Source organism: Odocoileus virginianus, chromosome 5 (assembly GCF_023699985.2).
Source record: "Odocoileus virginianus isolate 20LAN1187 ecotype Illinois chromosome 5, Ovbor_1.2, whole genome shotgun sequence".
In the NCBI taxonomy this organism is placed as follows: domain Eukaryota; kingdom Metazoa; phylum Chordata; class Mammalia; order Artiodactyla; family Cervidae; genus Odocoileus; species Odocoileus virginianus.
Window position 1 is genome coordinate 51496765 of NC_069678.1, and position 19118 is coordinate 51515882.

General features: G+C 39.0%; 1 protein-coding gene across 12 annotated transcripts in view; it reads left to right on the forward strand.

Moving 5' to 3' along the window:
* SLC44A5 (solute carrier family 44 member 5) overlaps positions 1–19118 on the forward strand; it is a 436507-nt gene that overhangs the window by 157918 nt on the left and 259471 nt on the right. For 6 of the 12 annotated variants that reach the window (XM_020902923.2, XM_070467907.1, XM_020902934.2 and 3 more), the window contains one exon: positions 18298–18360. The exons of the other annotated variants lie outside the window; for them this stretch is intronic. In XM_020902923.2, the coding sequence (XP_020758582.2) occupies positions 18298–18360 (63 nt within the window). The remainder of the gene's footprint in view (positions 1–18297; positions 18361–19118) is intronic. 12 annotated transcript variants of the gene reach the window in all.

The window sequence follows — 19118 nt, forward strand, 5'->3', positions numbered from 1 at the left end:
TAGAAATGATAAGAGTTCTGATGTGATTGAAGCAGAGTTAGAGGTGGGAGTCGTGATGGAGGGATGTGATTGGGGAGTTAGCCAAAGCCAGATGACATAGAGCCAGATAGACTGGAGTAAGGGCTCTTTGATTTTGTACTGAATGCATTAGACAACATGGGAAGATTTAAGTATGAGAGTATGTCACCTGATTTATGCTTTTAAAAGATCATTTTGGATGCATATGGGGAATGGACTAGGGATGGGAGTGGAACTAATTTGGAGTCAGGGAAGCTATTGCAAAGATGTAGCAAAGAGATGATGATGCCTTGGAGCAGAGTAGTAGTGGTGGAGATGGTGAGAAGGATTAGATTTGGGATTGAAGGGTTGTATTTTGAAGGTAGAGCTCCTATAAGTTGCTGATAGATTGAATGTGAGGTATGAGAAAAAGATAAATCAAGAAAAAACAGGGTTCTGTTCTGGGCAACCAGAAGAGTAATTAATGCCATCTACTGAGCTGTGAAGACTGGGAAGAAAGAGGAATGGGCAGAGAAATAAAAAGTTTGTTTTGGACATGTGGGAACTAGAGATTTTGGACATCCAAGTATAGGCATCACACGGGCAGTTGAATACACAAGTCAAGCTCCTGGCAGAGGTTAGGAGCTGTAGATAAGAATTTGTGAGTCATTAGTACTTGGAGTCATTAGTGCCGTGGGAGTAGGTGAACTCACATAGAAACATGATGGAGAGAATGTATCTGAGGACGGAGAGAATGTATCTGAGGACGGAGCTCAGTCACCCCAATATTTAGGGAAGTCCACCTAGAGTTGAGGAAGGGGATAAAAATCTAGTAAAGGAGGATAAGGAGTGGGTAGTGAGGTAGGGGAAAAGTCAACAGAATGTGCATCAATGTGGACGATGTTCCATTACATTTCCCTGTTAATAATTTCTTACCTTCTCTCTCCTCAAAACATCAGTGCTCCCTGCTTCACTTCACCCCACTCAGTATCAGCGTAACCCTGCTTCACATTTCACAGAGAAAATAGAATGACTCAGGAGCTGTGAACTTCATTATCTTTCCATCAACAAATACGTTAACTGTATCTACTCTGCCTGTCCATTTATTGAAACAGGGGCATTTTCTCTGCTGTATTGTAAGATGGATCCCTCCTCATAGGTGCCAGATCAGATTTCCCTTTTCCTTTTCAAGGTCTGTGCTCTTATAATTATCCTCTTTTTCTCTCTTGCATCATCAATCATTTCTATTTTGCTTTATCATTTCTATTAATATAAGATCATGGTGTACTTTCTTCCATATTAAAAAATAAAAGCAAAGTTGAATTCTGTCTTATTCCCATGTCCTCTTCTACTTTTTTTTTTCCCTCTTCTACTTTTAACTCTTTTGTTTCTACTGTTTGTAGTAAAACTCATCTTCATATACTATTTCTATTCCTTATTGCCTATGTCTTTAAAAGTATTTTTATAATGTAATATTTGATATATCCAAAATATTGTTTTAACATATGTAAGATCTAAGTCATGATAAGGAACACCTGAGCAACTGGAACCCAATTTAAGAAATAAAATGATTAATATGGTTGCATCTACTATTTGTACTTTCCTCACTTATTTGTATTTAGACCCTTTCTTCCTCCCCAAGGTGACTCCTTTTGAAGTTTGTTTTTATAATTTTGTCTCCAGAGTTTTACATTTTATCTCCATCGATTTGTCTATCTCTATATGTTTATTTTTGCTTATTTTTGAGCTTTATGAAAATGGCACAGTCTGCATAATGTCTTAGGTACCTAGCTTTTTCCATTTCATTGTTATGTTTCTAAGATTCATCCAGGCTGCAGTTATTTTTTTTACTTTCACTGATATATAATATTCCAGTGTGTAGCTGTTATACAATGTATTTGCTCATTCCTCTGTTGATGTATATTAGGGTTGTTTCCAGGTCTTTTGCTTTATGACTACTGTTGCCATGAATTTATTTGTACATCTCCTGGTGAACAAATAAAAAGAGTTTCTGTAGACTAGGATTTACAAGCCCAAGACAAGAATTGCATGCTCATAGGATAAGGGAATGTTTACATTTATGAGATAATGGCAAATAGCTTTCCAAAAGTGATTGTCTAAATTTAACGTCTTCCCAGCAGAATGGAGAATTTTTGCCATTCAACTGGCATTGACAATGTAAAATGGTATCTTGTTGTGGTCTAGCCTTGCATTTCCTGATTATTGCAAGGGTGCTAAGTAGCTTCAGTCGTGTCTGACTCTGTGTAAATCTATGGATCGTAGTCTGCCAAGCTCCTCTGTCCATGGCATTCTCCAGGCAAGAATACTGGAGTGGTTGTCATGCCCTCCTTCAGGAGATCTTCCAACCCAGAGATCAAACCCACATCTCTTATGTCTCCTGCATTGGCAAGCAGGTTCTTTACCACTAGTGCTACCTGGAAAGTCCCTACCTGAATATTAATGAGGTTGAAAATTTTTCTAAAATTATTTTTTATTGAACTATTCTTGATTTACAATGTATCAGGTATATAACAAAGTGACCCAACTATATATATGTACCTATATATGTGTATGTATTTGTCCCATAAGCATAAATATACATATATATTTATATATGTTCTTTTTCAGATTCTTTTCCATTATAAGTTATAAGATTTTGCATATAGTTCCCTGGGCTAGTCAGTAGGTCCTTATTCTTTATCTATTTTGTATATAGTACTGTGTGTATGTTAATACCAAGTTCCCAATTTATCCCTCTACTCCTTTCCCATTTGTTAATAATATGTTTGTTTTCTACATCTTTGGATGTATTTCTGTTGTTGTTCAGTTGCTAAGTTGTGTCCAACTCTTTGCAACCCATAAACTGCAGCATGCCAGGCTTCCTTGTCCTTCACTATCTCCCAGAGTTTGCTCAAACTCATGTACATTGAGTTGGTAATGCCATCCAACCATCTCATCCTCTTTTGCCCACTTCTCCTCCTGCCTTCAGTCTTTCCCAACATCAGGTTCTTTTACAGTGAGTTGGCTCTTCCCATCAGATTGCTAAAGTTTTGGAGCTTCAGCTTCAGCATCTGTCCTTCCAATGAATATTCAGGACTGATTTCCTTCAGGACTGACTTGTTTGATCTCCTTGCAGTCCATGGGATTCTCAAGAATCTTCTCCAGCACCACAGTTCAAAAGCACCAATTCATTGGTGCTCAGCTTTCTTTAGGATCCAACTCTCACATCTGTACATGACTGCTGGAAAAACCATAGCTTTGACAATATGGACCTTTGTTGGCAAAGTGATGTCTTGGCTTTTTAATATGCTGTCTAGTTTTGCCATAGCTTTTCTTCCAAGTAGCAAGTATCTTTATTTTGTGGCTGCAATCACTGTTCACAGTGATTTTGAAGCCCAAGAAAATAAAATCTGTCACTGATTCTACTTTATCCCCATCTATTTGCCATGCAGTGATGGGACTGGATGCTATGATCTTTGTTTTTTGAATGTTGAGTTTTAAGCCAGCTTTTTCATTCTCCTCATTCATCCTCATCAAGCGGCTCTTTTGCTCCTCTTCTGTTTCTGCCATTAAAGTGGTATCTGCATATCTGAGGTTATTGATATTTCTCCTGGCAATCTTGATTCCAGATTGTGATTCATTCAGCCTGGCATTTTGCATGATGTGCTCTCCATATAAGTTAAATAAGCAGGACGACAATGTACAGCTCTGTCATATTCCTTTCCCAATTTTGACGCTATCCATTTTTCTATGTTCAGTTCTAATTTTGCTTCTTGACCTGCGTACAGGTTTCTCAGGAGACAGATAAGGTGGTCTGGTATTCCCATCTCTTTAAGAATTTTCTACAGTTTGTTGTTGTGTTTGTTGTTCAGTTGCCAAGTCATGTCCAGCTCTTCTCAACCCCATGGACTGCAGCACGCCAGGCTTCCCTATTCCTCACCATCTCCTAGAGTTTGCCTAAGTTCATGTTCATTGCATCAGTGATGCCATCCAACCATCTCATCTTTTGTCACCCTCTTCTCCTCCTGCCTTCTATTTTTCCCAGCAGGATCTTTTCCAGTGAGTTGACTCTTCACATCAGATGGCCAGAGAGCTTCAGCTTTAGCATCAGTCCTTCCAGCCAGTATTCAGGGTTAATTTCCTTTAAGATTGACTACTTTGATCTCCTTGATATCCAAGGGACTCTCAAGAGTCTTCTCCCGAACCACAGCTCAAAAGCATCAATCTTTTGGGACTCTGCCTTCTTTATGGTCCAGTTCTCGCAACTGTATATGAGTATTGGAAAGACCATAGTCTTGACTATATATATCTTTGTCTGCAAAGTGAAGTCTTTGCTTTTTAACACACTGTCTAGATTTGTCATAGCTTTCCTTCCGAGAAGCAGTCGTCTTCTTATTTCATGGCTGCAGCCACAATCTACAGTGATTTTAAAGCCCAAGAAGAGGAAATCTGTCACTACTTCCACGTTTCCCCCTTCTGTTTGCATGAAGTAATGGGACCAGATGCTGTGATCTTAGATTTTTTAAATATTTAGTTTTAAGCTGGCTTTTTCACTCTCCTTCTTCACCCTCATCAAGAGGTTCTTTAGTTCCTCTTTGCTTTCTGCCATTAGAATGGTATCATTAACATATTTGAGGTTGTTGCGGGGGTATTATGAGCCTAAATTGGGGATGCTCTTTTCCAGAAGAGATTGGTATAAGCTTCTGCTCAGCCCAGGGTACTCTCAACCTGGAGCTATAGTATCTTTGAGGTGTTTGGGTTGATTTGAGGATCTGAAGCTAGCCTGTCATGTCTTGCAGTTGGCCTAAGGCTTGGTCTTAGTTAGTAGTAATGGTATTGCCTTCAACGTACCCCATTTCCTCTTTTTATTTGGTATTGCACAGTGCTGGCTTCATAGGTTTCAACTCTTGGGAGTTTTTTCATTTTATGTTTTGGTTATGATGGTAGAGCTGCTTGGATTTTTGTTTTTTATATTTTTTAGTTCTTGCAAACCCAGCAGTTCTTTAAAACACTATGTATTATTCATGATCTACTTGGTTTGTAGCAAAAGGGCTCTTTTAGAAAATCTGATTTACTGTTTTTTGGAAGGCATCATTTTGTCTTGAAGCCACTCCAATCAGGTTTTCTTTCCCATCATTTCAGTAAAAATATACTTGTCAAGATCACAGTGACTTCCAGATTGCTGAATCCAGTGATCTGTTCATATTTCTTTCTGCCTCTTAGCAGCACACTTGAATGACAAGTTAAAACTTTTTCAACATAATCTGTTGAACCACTTGGCTTTGAATTACTTGATTTTCTGGGATACATCTTTTGTATTAGAATGAATACAAAGATGGCTAAGTAGATCTTCAATAGTGGCCCATCCTGGGGGCTAATCCTACTCAGGAACACTGCACCAGCATATAGTTCAGCAATTCAAAGGAACAAATATAGTACTAACTATAAATCAGAAGAAACATGCCTTAATAAAAAAGCCACTACAGTCATACACAATTTATCTTTCCTCTTAGTGAACACAATCTTTTGATAAGGAATATGATACTCTTTTGACAGTCTTCCCTCAGAAGTACTGGAGTCTGAGGGGAAAAAAGTTATTGCTCGTTTTCAATCATTCTGGTAAAATTTCAGAGAGCAGCGGCAGTATTGCCCCCTATCAATACTAGCTGATGCATCGAACTTGCACTGGTCATCTGTTTTACATATAGTGATGTACATGTTTCAATGCTATTCTTTCAAATCATCCCACCCTCATCTTCTCCCACCGAGCCCAAAAGTCTCTTCTTTACGTCTGTGTCTCTTTTGCTGCCCTGAATGTAGGATCGTTGGTCGTTATAGTTTAGTCACTCAGTCATGTGGGACTCTTTGCAACCCCATAGACTGCAGCATGTCAGGCTTCCCTGTCCTTCATCATCTCCTGGAGTTTGCTCAAGCTCAAGTCTATTAAGTCAGTGATGCCATCCAACCATCTCCTCTGTCACTCCCTTCTCCTTCTGCCTTCAGTCTTTCCCAGCATGAGGTTCTTTTCTAATGAGTCGGTTCTTTGCATCAGATGACCAGAGTATTGGAGCATCAGCTTCAGCATCAGTCTTTCCAATGAATATTCAGGCTTTATTTCCTTCAGGATTGACTGGTTTGATCTCCTAGCAGTCCAAGGGACTCTAAAGAGTCTTCTCCAACACCACAGTTTGAAGGCATCAATTCTTCGGTGCTCTGCCTTTTTTATTGTCCTCCTCTCACATCCATACATGACTACTGGAAAAATCATAGCTTTGACTATATGGACCTTTGTCAGCAAAGTAATGTCTCTGCTTTTTAAATCACTGTCTAGAGTTTGTCATTGCTTTTCTTCCAAGGATCGTCATTACCATCTTTCTAAATTCCATATATATGCATTGACATACAATATTTGTCTTTCTTTTCCTGACTTACTTCACTCTGTGTAACAGGCTCCCGAAGTTGGTGCCCTGGGACAACCCAGAGGGATAGGGTGAGGAGGGAGGTGTGAGGGAGATTCAGGATTGGAGGGACACATGTATTCCTATGGCCGATTCATGTTGATATATGGCAGAAAACATCAAAATATTATAAAGTAATTATCTGCCAATTAAAATAAATAAATTAATTTTAAAATGCTAGCTGTTGGTAAAGGTGATGCTAATTTCTGGTGTTTTTGTGCCACCCTAGTTTATCATTGCTGTGATTCCCAAGAGGGCCTTCTGCACCTTGGACTCGGTTACATCATTGATAATTACTAAAGCCACCTTGATAAAAATTTATAATCTCAGCAAAGACAGGCTCTTTCAGTAAATATTATCAAATCCTAATTGTATAGAATTCAGTATAAAATTTTGTTTGTCATGTAAATCCACTAAGGATGGATTAAATTTGGGGATTAGCTTATGTCCTGGACTCATTCATTGTATGAAATGTGGGGAATTGCATATATTTGCTTACCTCTTAATTTCTGGTGCTATTTATCAAATTTGTTTAAATTAGCCTCATTGTTTTTTTATCCCATAAATGAAACGATGCAGTATCCAGCTGTAAACCTGACTGCTTTATAAAATAGGTTATTTTAATTTTCAAGTGTTAGTTTTTTGTGCCTAAGCTAGGTTTGGAACTTGCTAGAGTCTGAAGATACAAATGTGAATATGAGTATCCAGATGATTCACTCTTTCTCATAGATGCAACTCTTTATTCCTTAATCCAGATTGAAAAGAAGCAAAGATCCTCTTTCTTATGAAGCAGTATCACATTCAGATATTCACTACAATAAGAAAGCTTTTGGTGCTTGTATGCATCTGAGTGAGTTATTTCATTTGGATTGGGCAAAAATCTGTAACACAGCTGATTACGGTTCTCTTAGGAGGAAGGAAACTTTAAGTAATCAGTGATAGAAAAAGAATACTTAGAATTGTGACGTGTGTAGAAGTCATGAAACCTGAAATAGTTTATGTGTTATATAGAAGGCAGCCTTATTTGCGTTATCACTTACACTGCTTGTGTGAATTTTTAATATTAACTGTCACTGTCTTTGAACTAAGAAACCTGAGAAGTTTTTATAATTAGATGATTCTTTATGGCAAAGATGGATATGTTTGCATTTTAAAAAACAGTTTCTATTTTATCATAATTAGATATAGTCAGAAAAAAGTTTGTTAACACTCAGTGTTATGTTCAAATATAATTTTGTAAACTGTAGTGTAACTCTTATGTTTTTTAATTCCTCTAAGATTATGTTGCAAAACAAAAACCAATGTAGGAAATTCACTTTTTACTAGTTATAGAACACAAATAATAGATAACCAAAAGATCCTATAATGCATTTAACTTTAAGGGACAAATTTTACTTGTGAATTATAATTTTTGATTTAATATTTTGGAATTTAAAAGGTGAAATTCTTTGAGGTTAAGCCCAAATCAAGTTGTGGTAGTTTTATAAGATTGTGCACACCTGTGTGTGTGTGCATGTGTAGATGAAGGGGTGGGAGTGGTTGGGAGGGAAAAAGAAAGTGTGTTTTAAAGATCTCTTTGAAAGAATACAGAGTAACATTGCTAATTATTTTATTATGTTTTATTAAGTCAGGGGTATAGAACCTAGTTACTCCAACATTGGGTTTGAGACTTAGGCTCTCATGAACCAGTGAAGGAAAGCAATCACTTGTGAGTTTACTGTTATGAGGATGAACCAACTTTACCGGACATAAAGCAGTGAGGTTCTCTTTTCCTACAGCTCCATGAGGGGATGTGAAGCCTACCACCGTTGTGTAGGCAAATATAAAATGCAGATGAGCTGCCTCTCATTTTGGCCTATCTCACTTACCCATAGGACCCCTTTATGGGGACCCCTGTTGTAGTTAGATGCTGATATAAAGACAAGCAGAGATGAAAGAGTAGAATTTATAGAGCACAGTTTCCTAGTTTTCTTGGTTAGTAATCACCCTTTGTTGTATATAGAGAAGTAAATTCATTAAAGAAACATTGACAGCCACCATCATGTTATCTTTTTGGTGTAAGAAACTGGAATCAGGGATCATGGCAGGGGCCTTGGAATGGGAAACCTTAGAAAAGGGGCTCCTTTTCTTCCCAAAGATCATACTTATGATGTAAAAGACTAATGCTTCAAAACCACATTTCTTGACAAGATTCTTAATTTTCATGTTAAAACCACATATGTATCATTTCCTTTACATAGATATTTTAATTAATATATTAAAATATTTTTGTTGATGAACATGTATTTCAGTTGACTAAAACTCTAGCACCTTGTATTAGCAGCACCTTTTGGGGGTGGGGGTAGCATAGGGTAGACAAAATACATTTACTATGTTGGGCCAAATGTGCCTGTAGCAAGGAGGATTGTTGTTGTTTAGTTGTGTCCAACTCGTTGCAATCCCATGGACTGTAGCCCACCAGGCTCCTCTGTCCATGGGATTTTCCAGGCAAGAATATTGAAGCGGGTTGCCATTTCCTTCTCCAGAGGATCTTCCTGACTCGGGGATTGAACCCAGGTCTTCTACATTGATAGGCAGACTCTTTACTGCTGAGCCATCAGGGAAGCCCTAGGAAGAATGGTACTAAAATTATTTAACTGGGCTCTTGTGAAATGAGGTGACAGAAGAGTTACTGGGTCACTTTAGTAATCCTTGTATTGAATGCTTTCTATTCTGAGGCAGTGGCATAAGCTTCAGTTCAGTTCAGTTCAGTTCAGCTCAGTCGTGTCTGACTCTGCGACCCCATGAACCACAGCACACCAGGCCTCTCTCTGTCCATCACCAACTCCTGGAGTCCACCCAAACCTATATCCATTGAGTCGGTGATGCTATCCAACCACCTCATCCTCTGTCATCCCCTTCTCCTCCTGCCCTCAATCTTTCCCAGCATCACGGTCTTTTCAAATGAGTCAGTTCTTCATATCAGGTGGCAGAAGTACTGGAGTTTGAACTCCAACATCAGTCCTTCCAATGAACACCCAGGACTGATCTCCTTTAGGATGGACTGGTTGGATCTCCTTGAAGTCCAAGGGACTCTCAAGAGTCCTGTCCAACACCATAGTTCAAAAGCATCAATTCTTTGGTGCTCAGCTTTCTTTATAGTCCAACTCTCACATCCATATATGACCACTGGAAAAACCATAGCCTTGACTAGATGGACCTTTTTTGACAAAGTAATGTCTCTGCTTTTTAATATGCTGTCTAGGCTGGGCATAACTTTCCTTCCAAGGAGTAAGCATCTTTTAATTTCATGGCTGCAATCACCATCTGCAGTGATTTTGGAGCCCATAAAAATAAAGTCAGGCACTGTTTCCACTGTTTCCCCATCTATTTGCCATGAAGTGATGGGACTGGATGCCATGATTTTAGTTTTCTGAATGTTGAGCTTTAAGTGAACGTTTCCACTTTCCTCTTTCACTTTCATCAAGAGACTCTAGTTTTTCTTCACTTTCTGCCATAAGCGTGATGTCATCTGCATATCTGAGGTTAGTGATATTTCTCCCAGCAGTCTTGATTCCAGCTTGTGCTTCCGCCAGCCCAGCATTTCTCATGATGTACTCTGCTTTTAAGTTAAATAAGCACGGTGACAATGTACAGTCTTGACATACTCCTTTCCTATTTGGAACCAGTCTATTGTTCCATGTCCAGTTCTAACTGTTGCTTCTGACCTGCACACAGGTTTCTCAAGAAGCAGGTCATGTGTTCTGGTATTCCCATCTCTTTAAGACTTTTCCACAGTTTGTGGTGATCCACACAGTCAAAGGCTTTGGCATAGTCAATAAAGCAGAAATAGATGTTTTTCTGGAACTCGCTTGCTTTTTTGATGATCCAGCGGATGTTGGCAATTTGATCTCTGGTTCTTCTGCCTTTTCTAAAACCAGCTTGAACATCTGGAAGTTCACAGTTCACGTATTGCTGAAGCCTGGCTTGGAGAATTTTGAGCATTACTTTACTAGCATGTGAGATGAGTGCAATTGTGTGGTAGTTTGAGCATTCTTTGGGATTGCGTTTCTTTGGAATTGGGATGAAAACTGACCTTTTCCAGGCCTGTGGCCACTGCTGAGTTTTCCAAATTTGCTGGCATATTGAGTGCAGCACTTTCACAGTATCATCTTCCAGGATTTGAAATAGCTCAAAGTGGTAATTCCATCACCTCCACTAGCCTTGTTCATAGTGATGCTTTCTAAGGCCCACTTGACGTCACATTCCAGGATGTCTGGCTCAAGGTGAGTGATCACACCATTGTGATTATCTGGGTCATGAAGATCTTTTTTGTGCAGTTCTTCTGTATATTCTTACCACCTCTTCTTAATATCTTCTGCTTCTGTTAGCATGGAGGGGATTTACGGTGTCCTTGGGGAACATACGTGTCCATGCCTGTAATGCAGTGTATGTGGCGCTGTGCGCTCTAAGGTGCTGTTGAGTGCTGGGTTACAGAGAGAGGGAACGCAGCTCTTCCTTTATAGTAAGATTGGAGAAAACTTTAGTGAAGAAGTAGAATTTTATTTTGACCTTAAAAGTTAAGTGAATTTCAATAGGCAGAGCTATAGAACAGACATCCCAAGCCATAGATGTAAGTAATACGGAGTGGATTCTAGAAATAAAAGAAAAAAGAGTAAACAGTGTGTGTGGCTGGAGTGGCAAGTAGATGGGAGGTGAGGCATAGTGGCAGGTTCAGGGCAGTCCTCAGAGGACTCTGAATGTCATGCTGAGGAGTTTCTGCTTTTATTTCTTGTTAAGAGTCATTGAAGATTTGGGGGGGGGCAGTGTATTTATAGTATCAGATTTCTGTTTTAGGAAGATAATTGCTGGCCGTAGGAGTTCGGTTCCACAAACATGTATTCAGTGGTTTTGCAGGGAAATACAAAGATGAGAGACATTCCTACTCCAGAGACCTTAGTCTTGATGTTATGGGAAAAAAGTGGATTGGAGAATGGTGAGAGTAGCAGCACAGAGCACAATTCATATGTTTTTGTGATGGTCTTATTGAGAGATTAGGAAGAATTTAAATGAGGATGGTAGCAAGGGGGGTAGAAATTATGGGGCAGAATCAAGAAATGTTTCATAGACAGTATCATCAGGACTTGAAGCTGAGAAGAAGTTGCAGGCAATGAGGATGCTACCCTCCGGAAGCACTCTGAAATTGCTAACAGCATAACTGGGAGAGTGGTGCTATTCCTTAAAGGTGGGGACAGAAGAGAGGCAGACTTAGCAATGGGAAGGAGGGAAGATTGAGTTCTGTTTTGGTTTGACTGTGTGTGAGATGCCATCATGGCATCTGTGAGGAATGGTTCAAAAGCCATTTGGAAAGGTGAGTCAGAGAGAGAGAAGAAAAAGGAGAACTAAAATTATGTTTGGATGATGCTGACAGAGGTATTTGAAACTGTGTCAGTGGTTGAAATCTTCTGTTGGAAGAGGTATAGAGTAAAAAAGAGGGGTAGAAAACATGTGTTATCAGTGAGTTTGGGGAGGATTGGTGATATAAATAAGAGAAGCCTTGGTATATTGCAAGATTTGAGGAAAGGAGTATTAATAATAAGGGTTGGTTAGCAAAGTCAGGTGCTGCATAGAGGTCAAGTAGAATGAAGGATAAGGAGAACTCATGGATTTTTTAAATTAGAAAGCTCCTGGCCACCTCTGGAGACCAGTTTTAGTAGAGGAGTGGGCTGAGTAGTTTCATTAGTTTGCAGTGGAATGAGGAATACATGTGAGATGAAGCAATAGGGAAATAGAGTTCTTTTCCCCCGTTTAATCCATAAATATTTATTGAGCATTTGCCTCTCATTTGTGAAGTGGGGGCAGGAGGAGAGATGGGATAGTTATTTAAAGGGAAAATCAGGGTCAGAGAGAGATTTTTTTTTTTGGATGGGAAAGCAATGAAGAGGGAGAGAGTGAGTCTAAAAGAAGAAATAATAGAGCCCGTGTCCCTAAAGGTACGAGGGAAGGAGCTCATAAGTTTGGGTGGAGTGGTTTACTTTGACCTAGCCATGTTCATGTGGGTGGGGAGAAGGATGAGGCTGAACCAGAACTCCACAGGCAGAGCTCTCAGTTTCAATCCACACTAACAGTTGCTTACTTTGTTGCGTGTTGCTGTTTGTGATGATGTTTGCAAAATGGCATAATAATATTTTCTGAGGGGAGTGGATCTTCACGTTTTTCAGGTGAAGAGAGCTCTCTGAAAACCCTCTGAAGTACTAATGGGGGTACAGTGTTAGGAGTCCACCTAGTCATTTAAGAACATTACCAGGTGGAGTTGGGATGATCCCAGTAGTAAAGTCACACAGAAACAGTACCTCCAAGCAGGAATTTCACCTGTTCTGTAGAAAACAATGGTGGTTCTCTGGAAATGACTCTTCCTGGAGTCAGTTGGTAATCATATGAAATAATAGTAATGTCAGCTTCTGAATGTGTGATATGGTAGACATAATATGTACACATTTTGGAAAACTTAAGGAGCAATGTTTTGTTCATAAACAAGACAGTTTAGAGAATATATATAATAGAGGAGGAGCCTAAGCAAAGACACCTTCCCTCTGTTTAAGGGAGCGAGGCGGAGGTGACTGTTTCCCTGTGTGAGCTACAGAAAATATCTGGAGGGCATTAGTTGAGACCATCTCATTGTGGGATAAAAGTAAGCTGGGTTTATTTATTAAATTTTTCACTTTTAATTTTGTATTGGGGTATAGCTGATTAACAGTGTTGTGATAGTTTCAGATGAACAGTGAAGGGACCCAAAGCTGGGTTTACTATAAAGAATATTTGCACTACCATTCCATTTATATCCAAACAATACAAATGCACTACTATTCCATTTGTATTAAAACAACAGCTTTTGCTGCTAAGATGATGATTAATAAAGAGTTATTTCAAGAAAATTCACCAAGCGGCATGAGAAATGGATTCCTGAAAGGGTTTAGAGTTGTTGAGGACAGATCCAAACTGACAAGAAAATTTAAGCTTGATTTAATGCTTCATAAAAATTGCTCACTAAAACGAGTGGGAGAGGGGTCAAGAGAGAATTCCGTTTTTCTTACTGACAAGAACTGGCTTGATATCACACACCCTAAATGGCAAGTGTCTACACATAGGCTGAATAAAATGAAGACAGGAATGCTGTAAAAATTCTATGTTGTGAAATAATTTTCCAAAACGAGGAATGAATTTGAGACAGAGACATTCCTTTTTGATAAGAAATAAACAAGCTCTACTTTTGACTATTGACTTGAATTATATGTTTTCATCTAAAGGTCTGACCTATTCCTCTTCTTTCCTTCAGATGGTTGTTTTTATCTTTTAGTTTTTGCTACAGCGTCAAAAATCTTGTGTGTTTCTCATTGACATGAATTAATAATGTTTTACCTGCAACACAAAGAACTATTAAAGTGATAAAAAGACAACGACTGTATTTCGGCTCTTCAATAAAAGTAAAAATCTGCTTCCTTTCTTTCCCACTAGACTATTAAATGCTGAAAAATCCACAGCCTTTCTGCCAAAAGGGTCACATGATGGATCTTTTAAATAAATAAGTTAATTAAACCTTGATGTTATGAAACATTTCTGAGAAGTTCTAATTAATTTTTAAACAATATTGAAATAATGACTTGGTAACTCACATTAAAAAAAAAAAATTATAACCCAGTCAATCTCACATACAGTATGCCACAGTAGACTGATGATTTTTTAATGGCTAGAAACACAGTTCATCGGTCTGGCTAGTAATCAAGATAGCTTGGGGGGAAAAGAACACAGGTTTTATAGAAGTGACCAGAATTTTTAATGGTTTTATTGACTCTCCAGGTATTTGCTTTGTTTCTTCCTTGATAGTATAAGGTATGGAAACTAACATATGCAACTGCAATCTTTTAATTTAAGTCAGTGTTTATCTAAAGTTGTTGGATTGACTCTTTTCATTGGAGATACTTTGCAACTCAGTAAAATAGGTTTGGACTTTTTCCCATGGGACTCTCTAATTATGCCCCAGTTCCCCTTGACTTGACTGCACAGTGTAGACAAAACCACTTCTTAATCACTGGAGGATTCATCTAATTTCTTTGTTGTTCCTGCTTCTGTTGGCATGAGTTCTGGGTGTTTGAAGGGAATGCTAGGCTTGAAAAGAGTTATAGAGGAAGTGGTACGAAATGGTAGAGAGGAAGCTAATTCTGACTTGATCCCAGAGGCCTAAGTGTAAGCCCATGATCTTTCTAAAATACGTAGCTGCCCTTGAGATCATCCTACTTCATTGGCAGCAGAGTTCCTCACCACCTGTTTGAGATTTCCTGACATGTTTGTTAAAAAGGCAGCTCCAAGGGTTCCATTCCAGCCTACTGAATCAGATTCTCTGGAGGTGCTTTCTATAAATTTGCATTTTTAAAAAGCTTCAGGACTTCATACTTTAAACTCTGAGAACCTGACCTATGAGATTAAGTTTCCTGGCATACACAGCAAAGGTAGTCCTGCCTGAAATGCTGTCTCATTATTCATTCCCAGACATTACAGTTATCAGTGGGGAAATACATGCATTTCTGTTCACATCATGATGTTTCAGGATCCCTGTCTTTGTAAATAACTTGACCTATAATAGAATTGCTCATTTGACAAGTTCTATAGATACCTTTCTATCAGAGAGTTCTGCAGATAATAAGCTCCATGAAGGCCATGACCTTGTCTATTTTCACAGTTGTTTCCTTAGTACCTCACATAGTGCCAGTACATAGTAGATGCTCAATAAAAACTTTGAATTCATCAGTGCTTAGATGTCATATCCCCCCTTTGCCCAAGAAAGATGTTATCATCTTCTGCTCTTTCTTTTGGTCACAGTTTTAATATGAAGCCAGTTCATGACAGTCACGATCCAGGTCTACTGACCCTGGAGTCTGTTTCTTAGTTTCTCAGGATATGTTTCTCTAACAAGAACCCCTCCTAACAACAAAAATTCAGGATGTTCTTTTAAAGGCAATTATTTTTGAAATAGTAGAAATGATTATTGCTGAAACTGACAGGGAATCCAGCTACACTATTAGAATTCCTAAGGGTGAGATTCAGGCATGCATCCTCTTTAAAAGCTACAGGATTCTAATATTCGACCAGAGTTGAACCACTGTTTATGCTGCATGCAAATAATGTCTTTAGTGACCAACTAGTAAGTGTATGTTTTGTAAACTATTTGGTATTGTGGGAAGACTGGAAAGATGAGTCTAAGTAGCTTCATGCTTGAGGCCAGTTACTTATTACTCCTGGGGCTCAGCGATGCTGTCCTTAAAATGGGATGTTGGGTAGCTAATCTCTCAGATTCTTGCCAACCCTACTCTTCTATACTCATCTGATTGGAAGCCAAAGTCAAGTCAGACACTGGAGTAGCCAAGTTGCACAGGTGGTGTATGTATCTTGTGGCAGCTGTCATTTATTTTTTTCCTGAGTAAATCATTCTACACTGGTGCTTGCACTGGAATGCCTGTCAAGTTTAGTTTATTATGCTAAATAGTACCCTCTTGGATGAAGCTAATTTTGCTTCCAAAGTCACATCGATTAGCAACTTCCATGATGAGAACATCTGATCAGACCATATTTTGCACTCTAAAGTTTAATTTGGATTAGCAGACACTTCTTGAGTTCCAACTGGTGTATCAGGCACTGTGCTAAATTCTGAGATATAAAGATTAATACAGTAGAGCCCCTGTCCCTGAGTTGCTAACAAGTATAATGCACAAATGGGGCTTCCCAGCTAGTGCAGTGATAAAGAATCCATCTGCCAATGCAGGAGACAAATGAGACATGGGTTTGATCCCTGAAGTAAGAAGATCCTCTGAGTAGGAAATGGTAACCCGCTCCAGTATTCTTGCTTTGAACATTCCACGGACAGAGGAATCCATGGGGTCACAAAGAGTCAGCCACGACTGAGCACACACGCATGCATAATGCAGAAATAGGTGTAAGCAGGGTGATTTCCCATAACGGAAAATTGATGAGGTCACTATTTCTAGGTCTCTCCTTCTGCTACAGCCAGATCTTATCATAATCCAGGGCTAAGAGTCTGAAGGAGAGAGACCATGTAGGTCAACTTGTTTTTAAGGAAGATTAGACATTAGCAAAGTGGCTGCAACTAGAAGTGGGTTTTAAAATAAAAAAAAAAAAAGAAGAACTTTAAAACACATGTGTTTCATTGCATCTTATGGTTTGGAGTTATAGGGCTATAGGTACTAGGATATCTGAGGGGTGTTCAGGAAACAAGATTGGAAGTAGCTTTCTGAAGCATGTGTTGGTACAGTTTATGCAGAATGGAAAAGCAATACAGGTTTTCTGGACTCATCAAAAATGTGTTAAGGTAATTTTCTGCATTTGGCCCAGCTTAAGTCTGACCTTCAGTTTTCAGAGAAGATTATGAGGTTAATTAGGTGGGAGATTTAAAAATCTAACAACAGTTTAGGTGAGCAACTGATATGTTAACTTGGCATTCCAACAGAATTATAAAAAGCATAGACACCTGCTTACTGTGATGTATAAGATCTTCCATGACTAATTTACACAGAGTTTCAGAAATAATGTAACCAGTGCTTTTGCCAGGCCTCTGGCAAAAAGACCCCATTAGAACTGAAAATGAGGTGATGAAAATAATGGCAGCAGCTAACACTTATTTTATGTCGCTGTATGCCAGACCCTGGGTTAAACACTTTGCATTCTTTGTTTTACTTAATTCTAACAGAAACTCCTTTTACAACTTTCCAAAGAAGAAATCTAAGGCACAAAGATGTTAGCTATTGCTGAAATTCAAAAAGCTGATAAGTAGTGGACCTAGGGTCCAAGCACATAGGTTAGTTAGGACCCTCCAGGTGGAAACAGAAATAAATCTAAGCCCACTTAAACAAAAGGAAGGATACAGGGCTCTGTGGTGTAACCTGTTCTTAGAAATGTGATTGGAAGGGATTTACTATCCACCTTTCCAGTCTTCATTTCTTCTCCTTTCTACGTCTTCTTTGTTGCTTCTTTCTCTTCAACCATTCTTGGCCCCTTGCTTTTGAACTGACTAAAAAACAGCATATAGCAGTGAAATTCTAAGGGAATCAGACAGGAACTTTGCAATGGCTTATTAAGTGCCCTTGGAAAGGTTACTGAGACTGTACTTCAGTAGTTCCTGTAGCTGGGATGGTCTGTCTTAATAAAAAGTGAACGTGGATCTCAGATAATTATTTCCATAGTTAAACAGCCTCCATGATTTTACCCATACATATAATTCTTCTCTGAATTATAAATCAGGAAGCAAGTTTATCTTCCAACATAACTCTTATGCTGCCCTGATTCTTCCTGGAAATAGATCAGATAAACACATTCACTCGGATGCATACAGATTTGATGATTTGTGTATTACTTATCCTAGGGTATTGTGCCTTATTTAAAGGGACAACTTGAGTGTGATTTCCAAAAATCTTCAGAATGGAGCATCGGACCCCAAAAGGAAGACTGAGACTGTTATAGCCACGTGTTCTGGGAAACAAACTCACTCAGAAGGACAATGCAGATAGTAGAGTGCAGTTTATTACACCGACAGGCCCAAGGCAGAGTCTCCTCTTAGCCAAGGACCCTGACCAACCTTTGTGAAAATCTTATATACCTTAAGTGTACTGCTCAAGCCCACATCACCGAAGTCCTTAAACCTAGCCTGGAAAGTGTTAAAGGGAGGTACAATCAGGTTACAGCCATGATTCATAATCAGAAGAGTCAGCTGGTTTTACATTGTAGCCTACACCAGTGGGTGCCATAAAGATGACAAAGGTGATTGACTACATAGGGGACTATTTCATTCTTTTAGGCGACGGGAAATCTTGGTATGGAATCTGGTGTTTATCAGTCTGGGAGGCCAGTTCGGCTGCAGGTATGTTATCCCCATGGCTACTAGGCACATAGTCCAAAGCTCACTGAAAGCTCAAGATGGAGTTTCCTTCTTTTTCAAGATGAAGTCAGCTCAGCCTGTTCCTTTCCTCCCTCAAGACAAGGCAGATATTTGGGGACATCATGGACTTAGAGAGCATCCTTCAACTTATTCTTTATCCCACTATATATTATCCCATTCTAGATATTCCTGAGGATGTCATTCGCTTGAATAGAGAGTAATATTTAATTGAAATATCCAGATAATTGCCTTACTTTCTGCATTACTCAGGATAGTCAAGTTTATGCTTTGGAACAAGCAATCCCTAAAACACCAGTGGCTTGAACCAACAAAGGCTTACCTTTTGCTTATGTGACATATCTGTCTCAGGGCTGCAGAGAGGCTCTGCTCATTTTAATTACTCTAGTCCTCCAGGCTCCACCATATTCAACAGTCCTAGTTGCCTTGCCAGAGGGAAAAGATGTACTAGAGAGTCTCATCCTCCCATTTAAATTCTGATTCACTTGACTTGTTCATTGTCTGGATAGAAACATGGCCCCATCCAACCACAAGGGAGGTAGGGGGTTCCATGTGCTAGAAGGAATGAGAATTTAATTTGATTAATGCCACAAATGACTGTCCCACATTTTAATAGTTTTCCTCTATAGGAGATTCTCAGAATATAATAAAAGCAGACAAGCCAATGGATCTACTAAGAGTCAGGTGCTACTTTAACCATTTTATGTATATCATATCTCAGT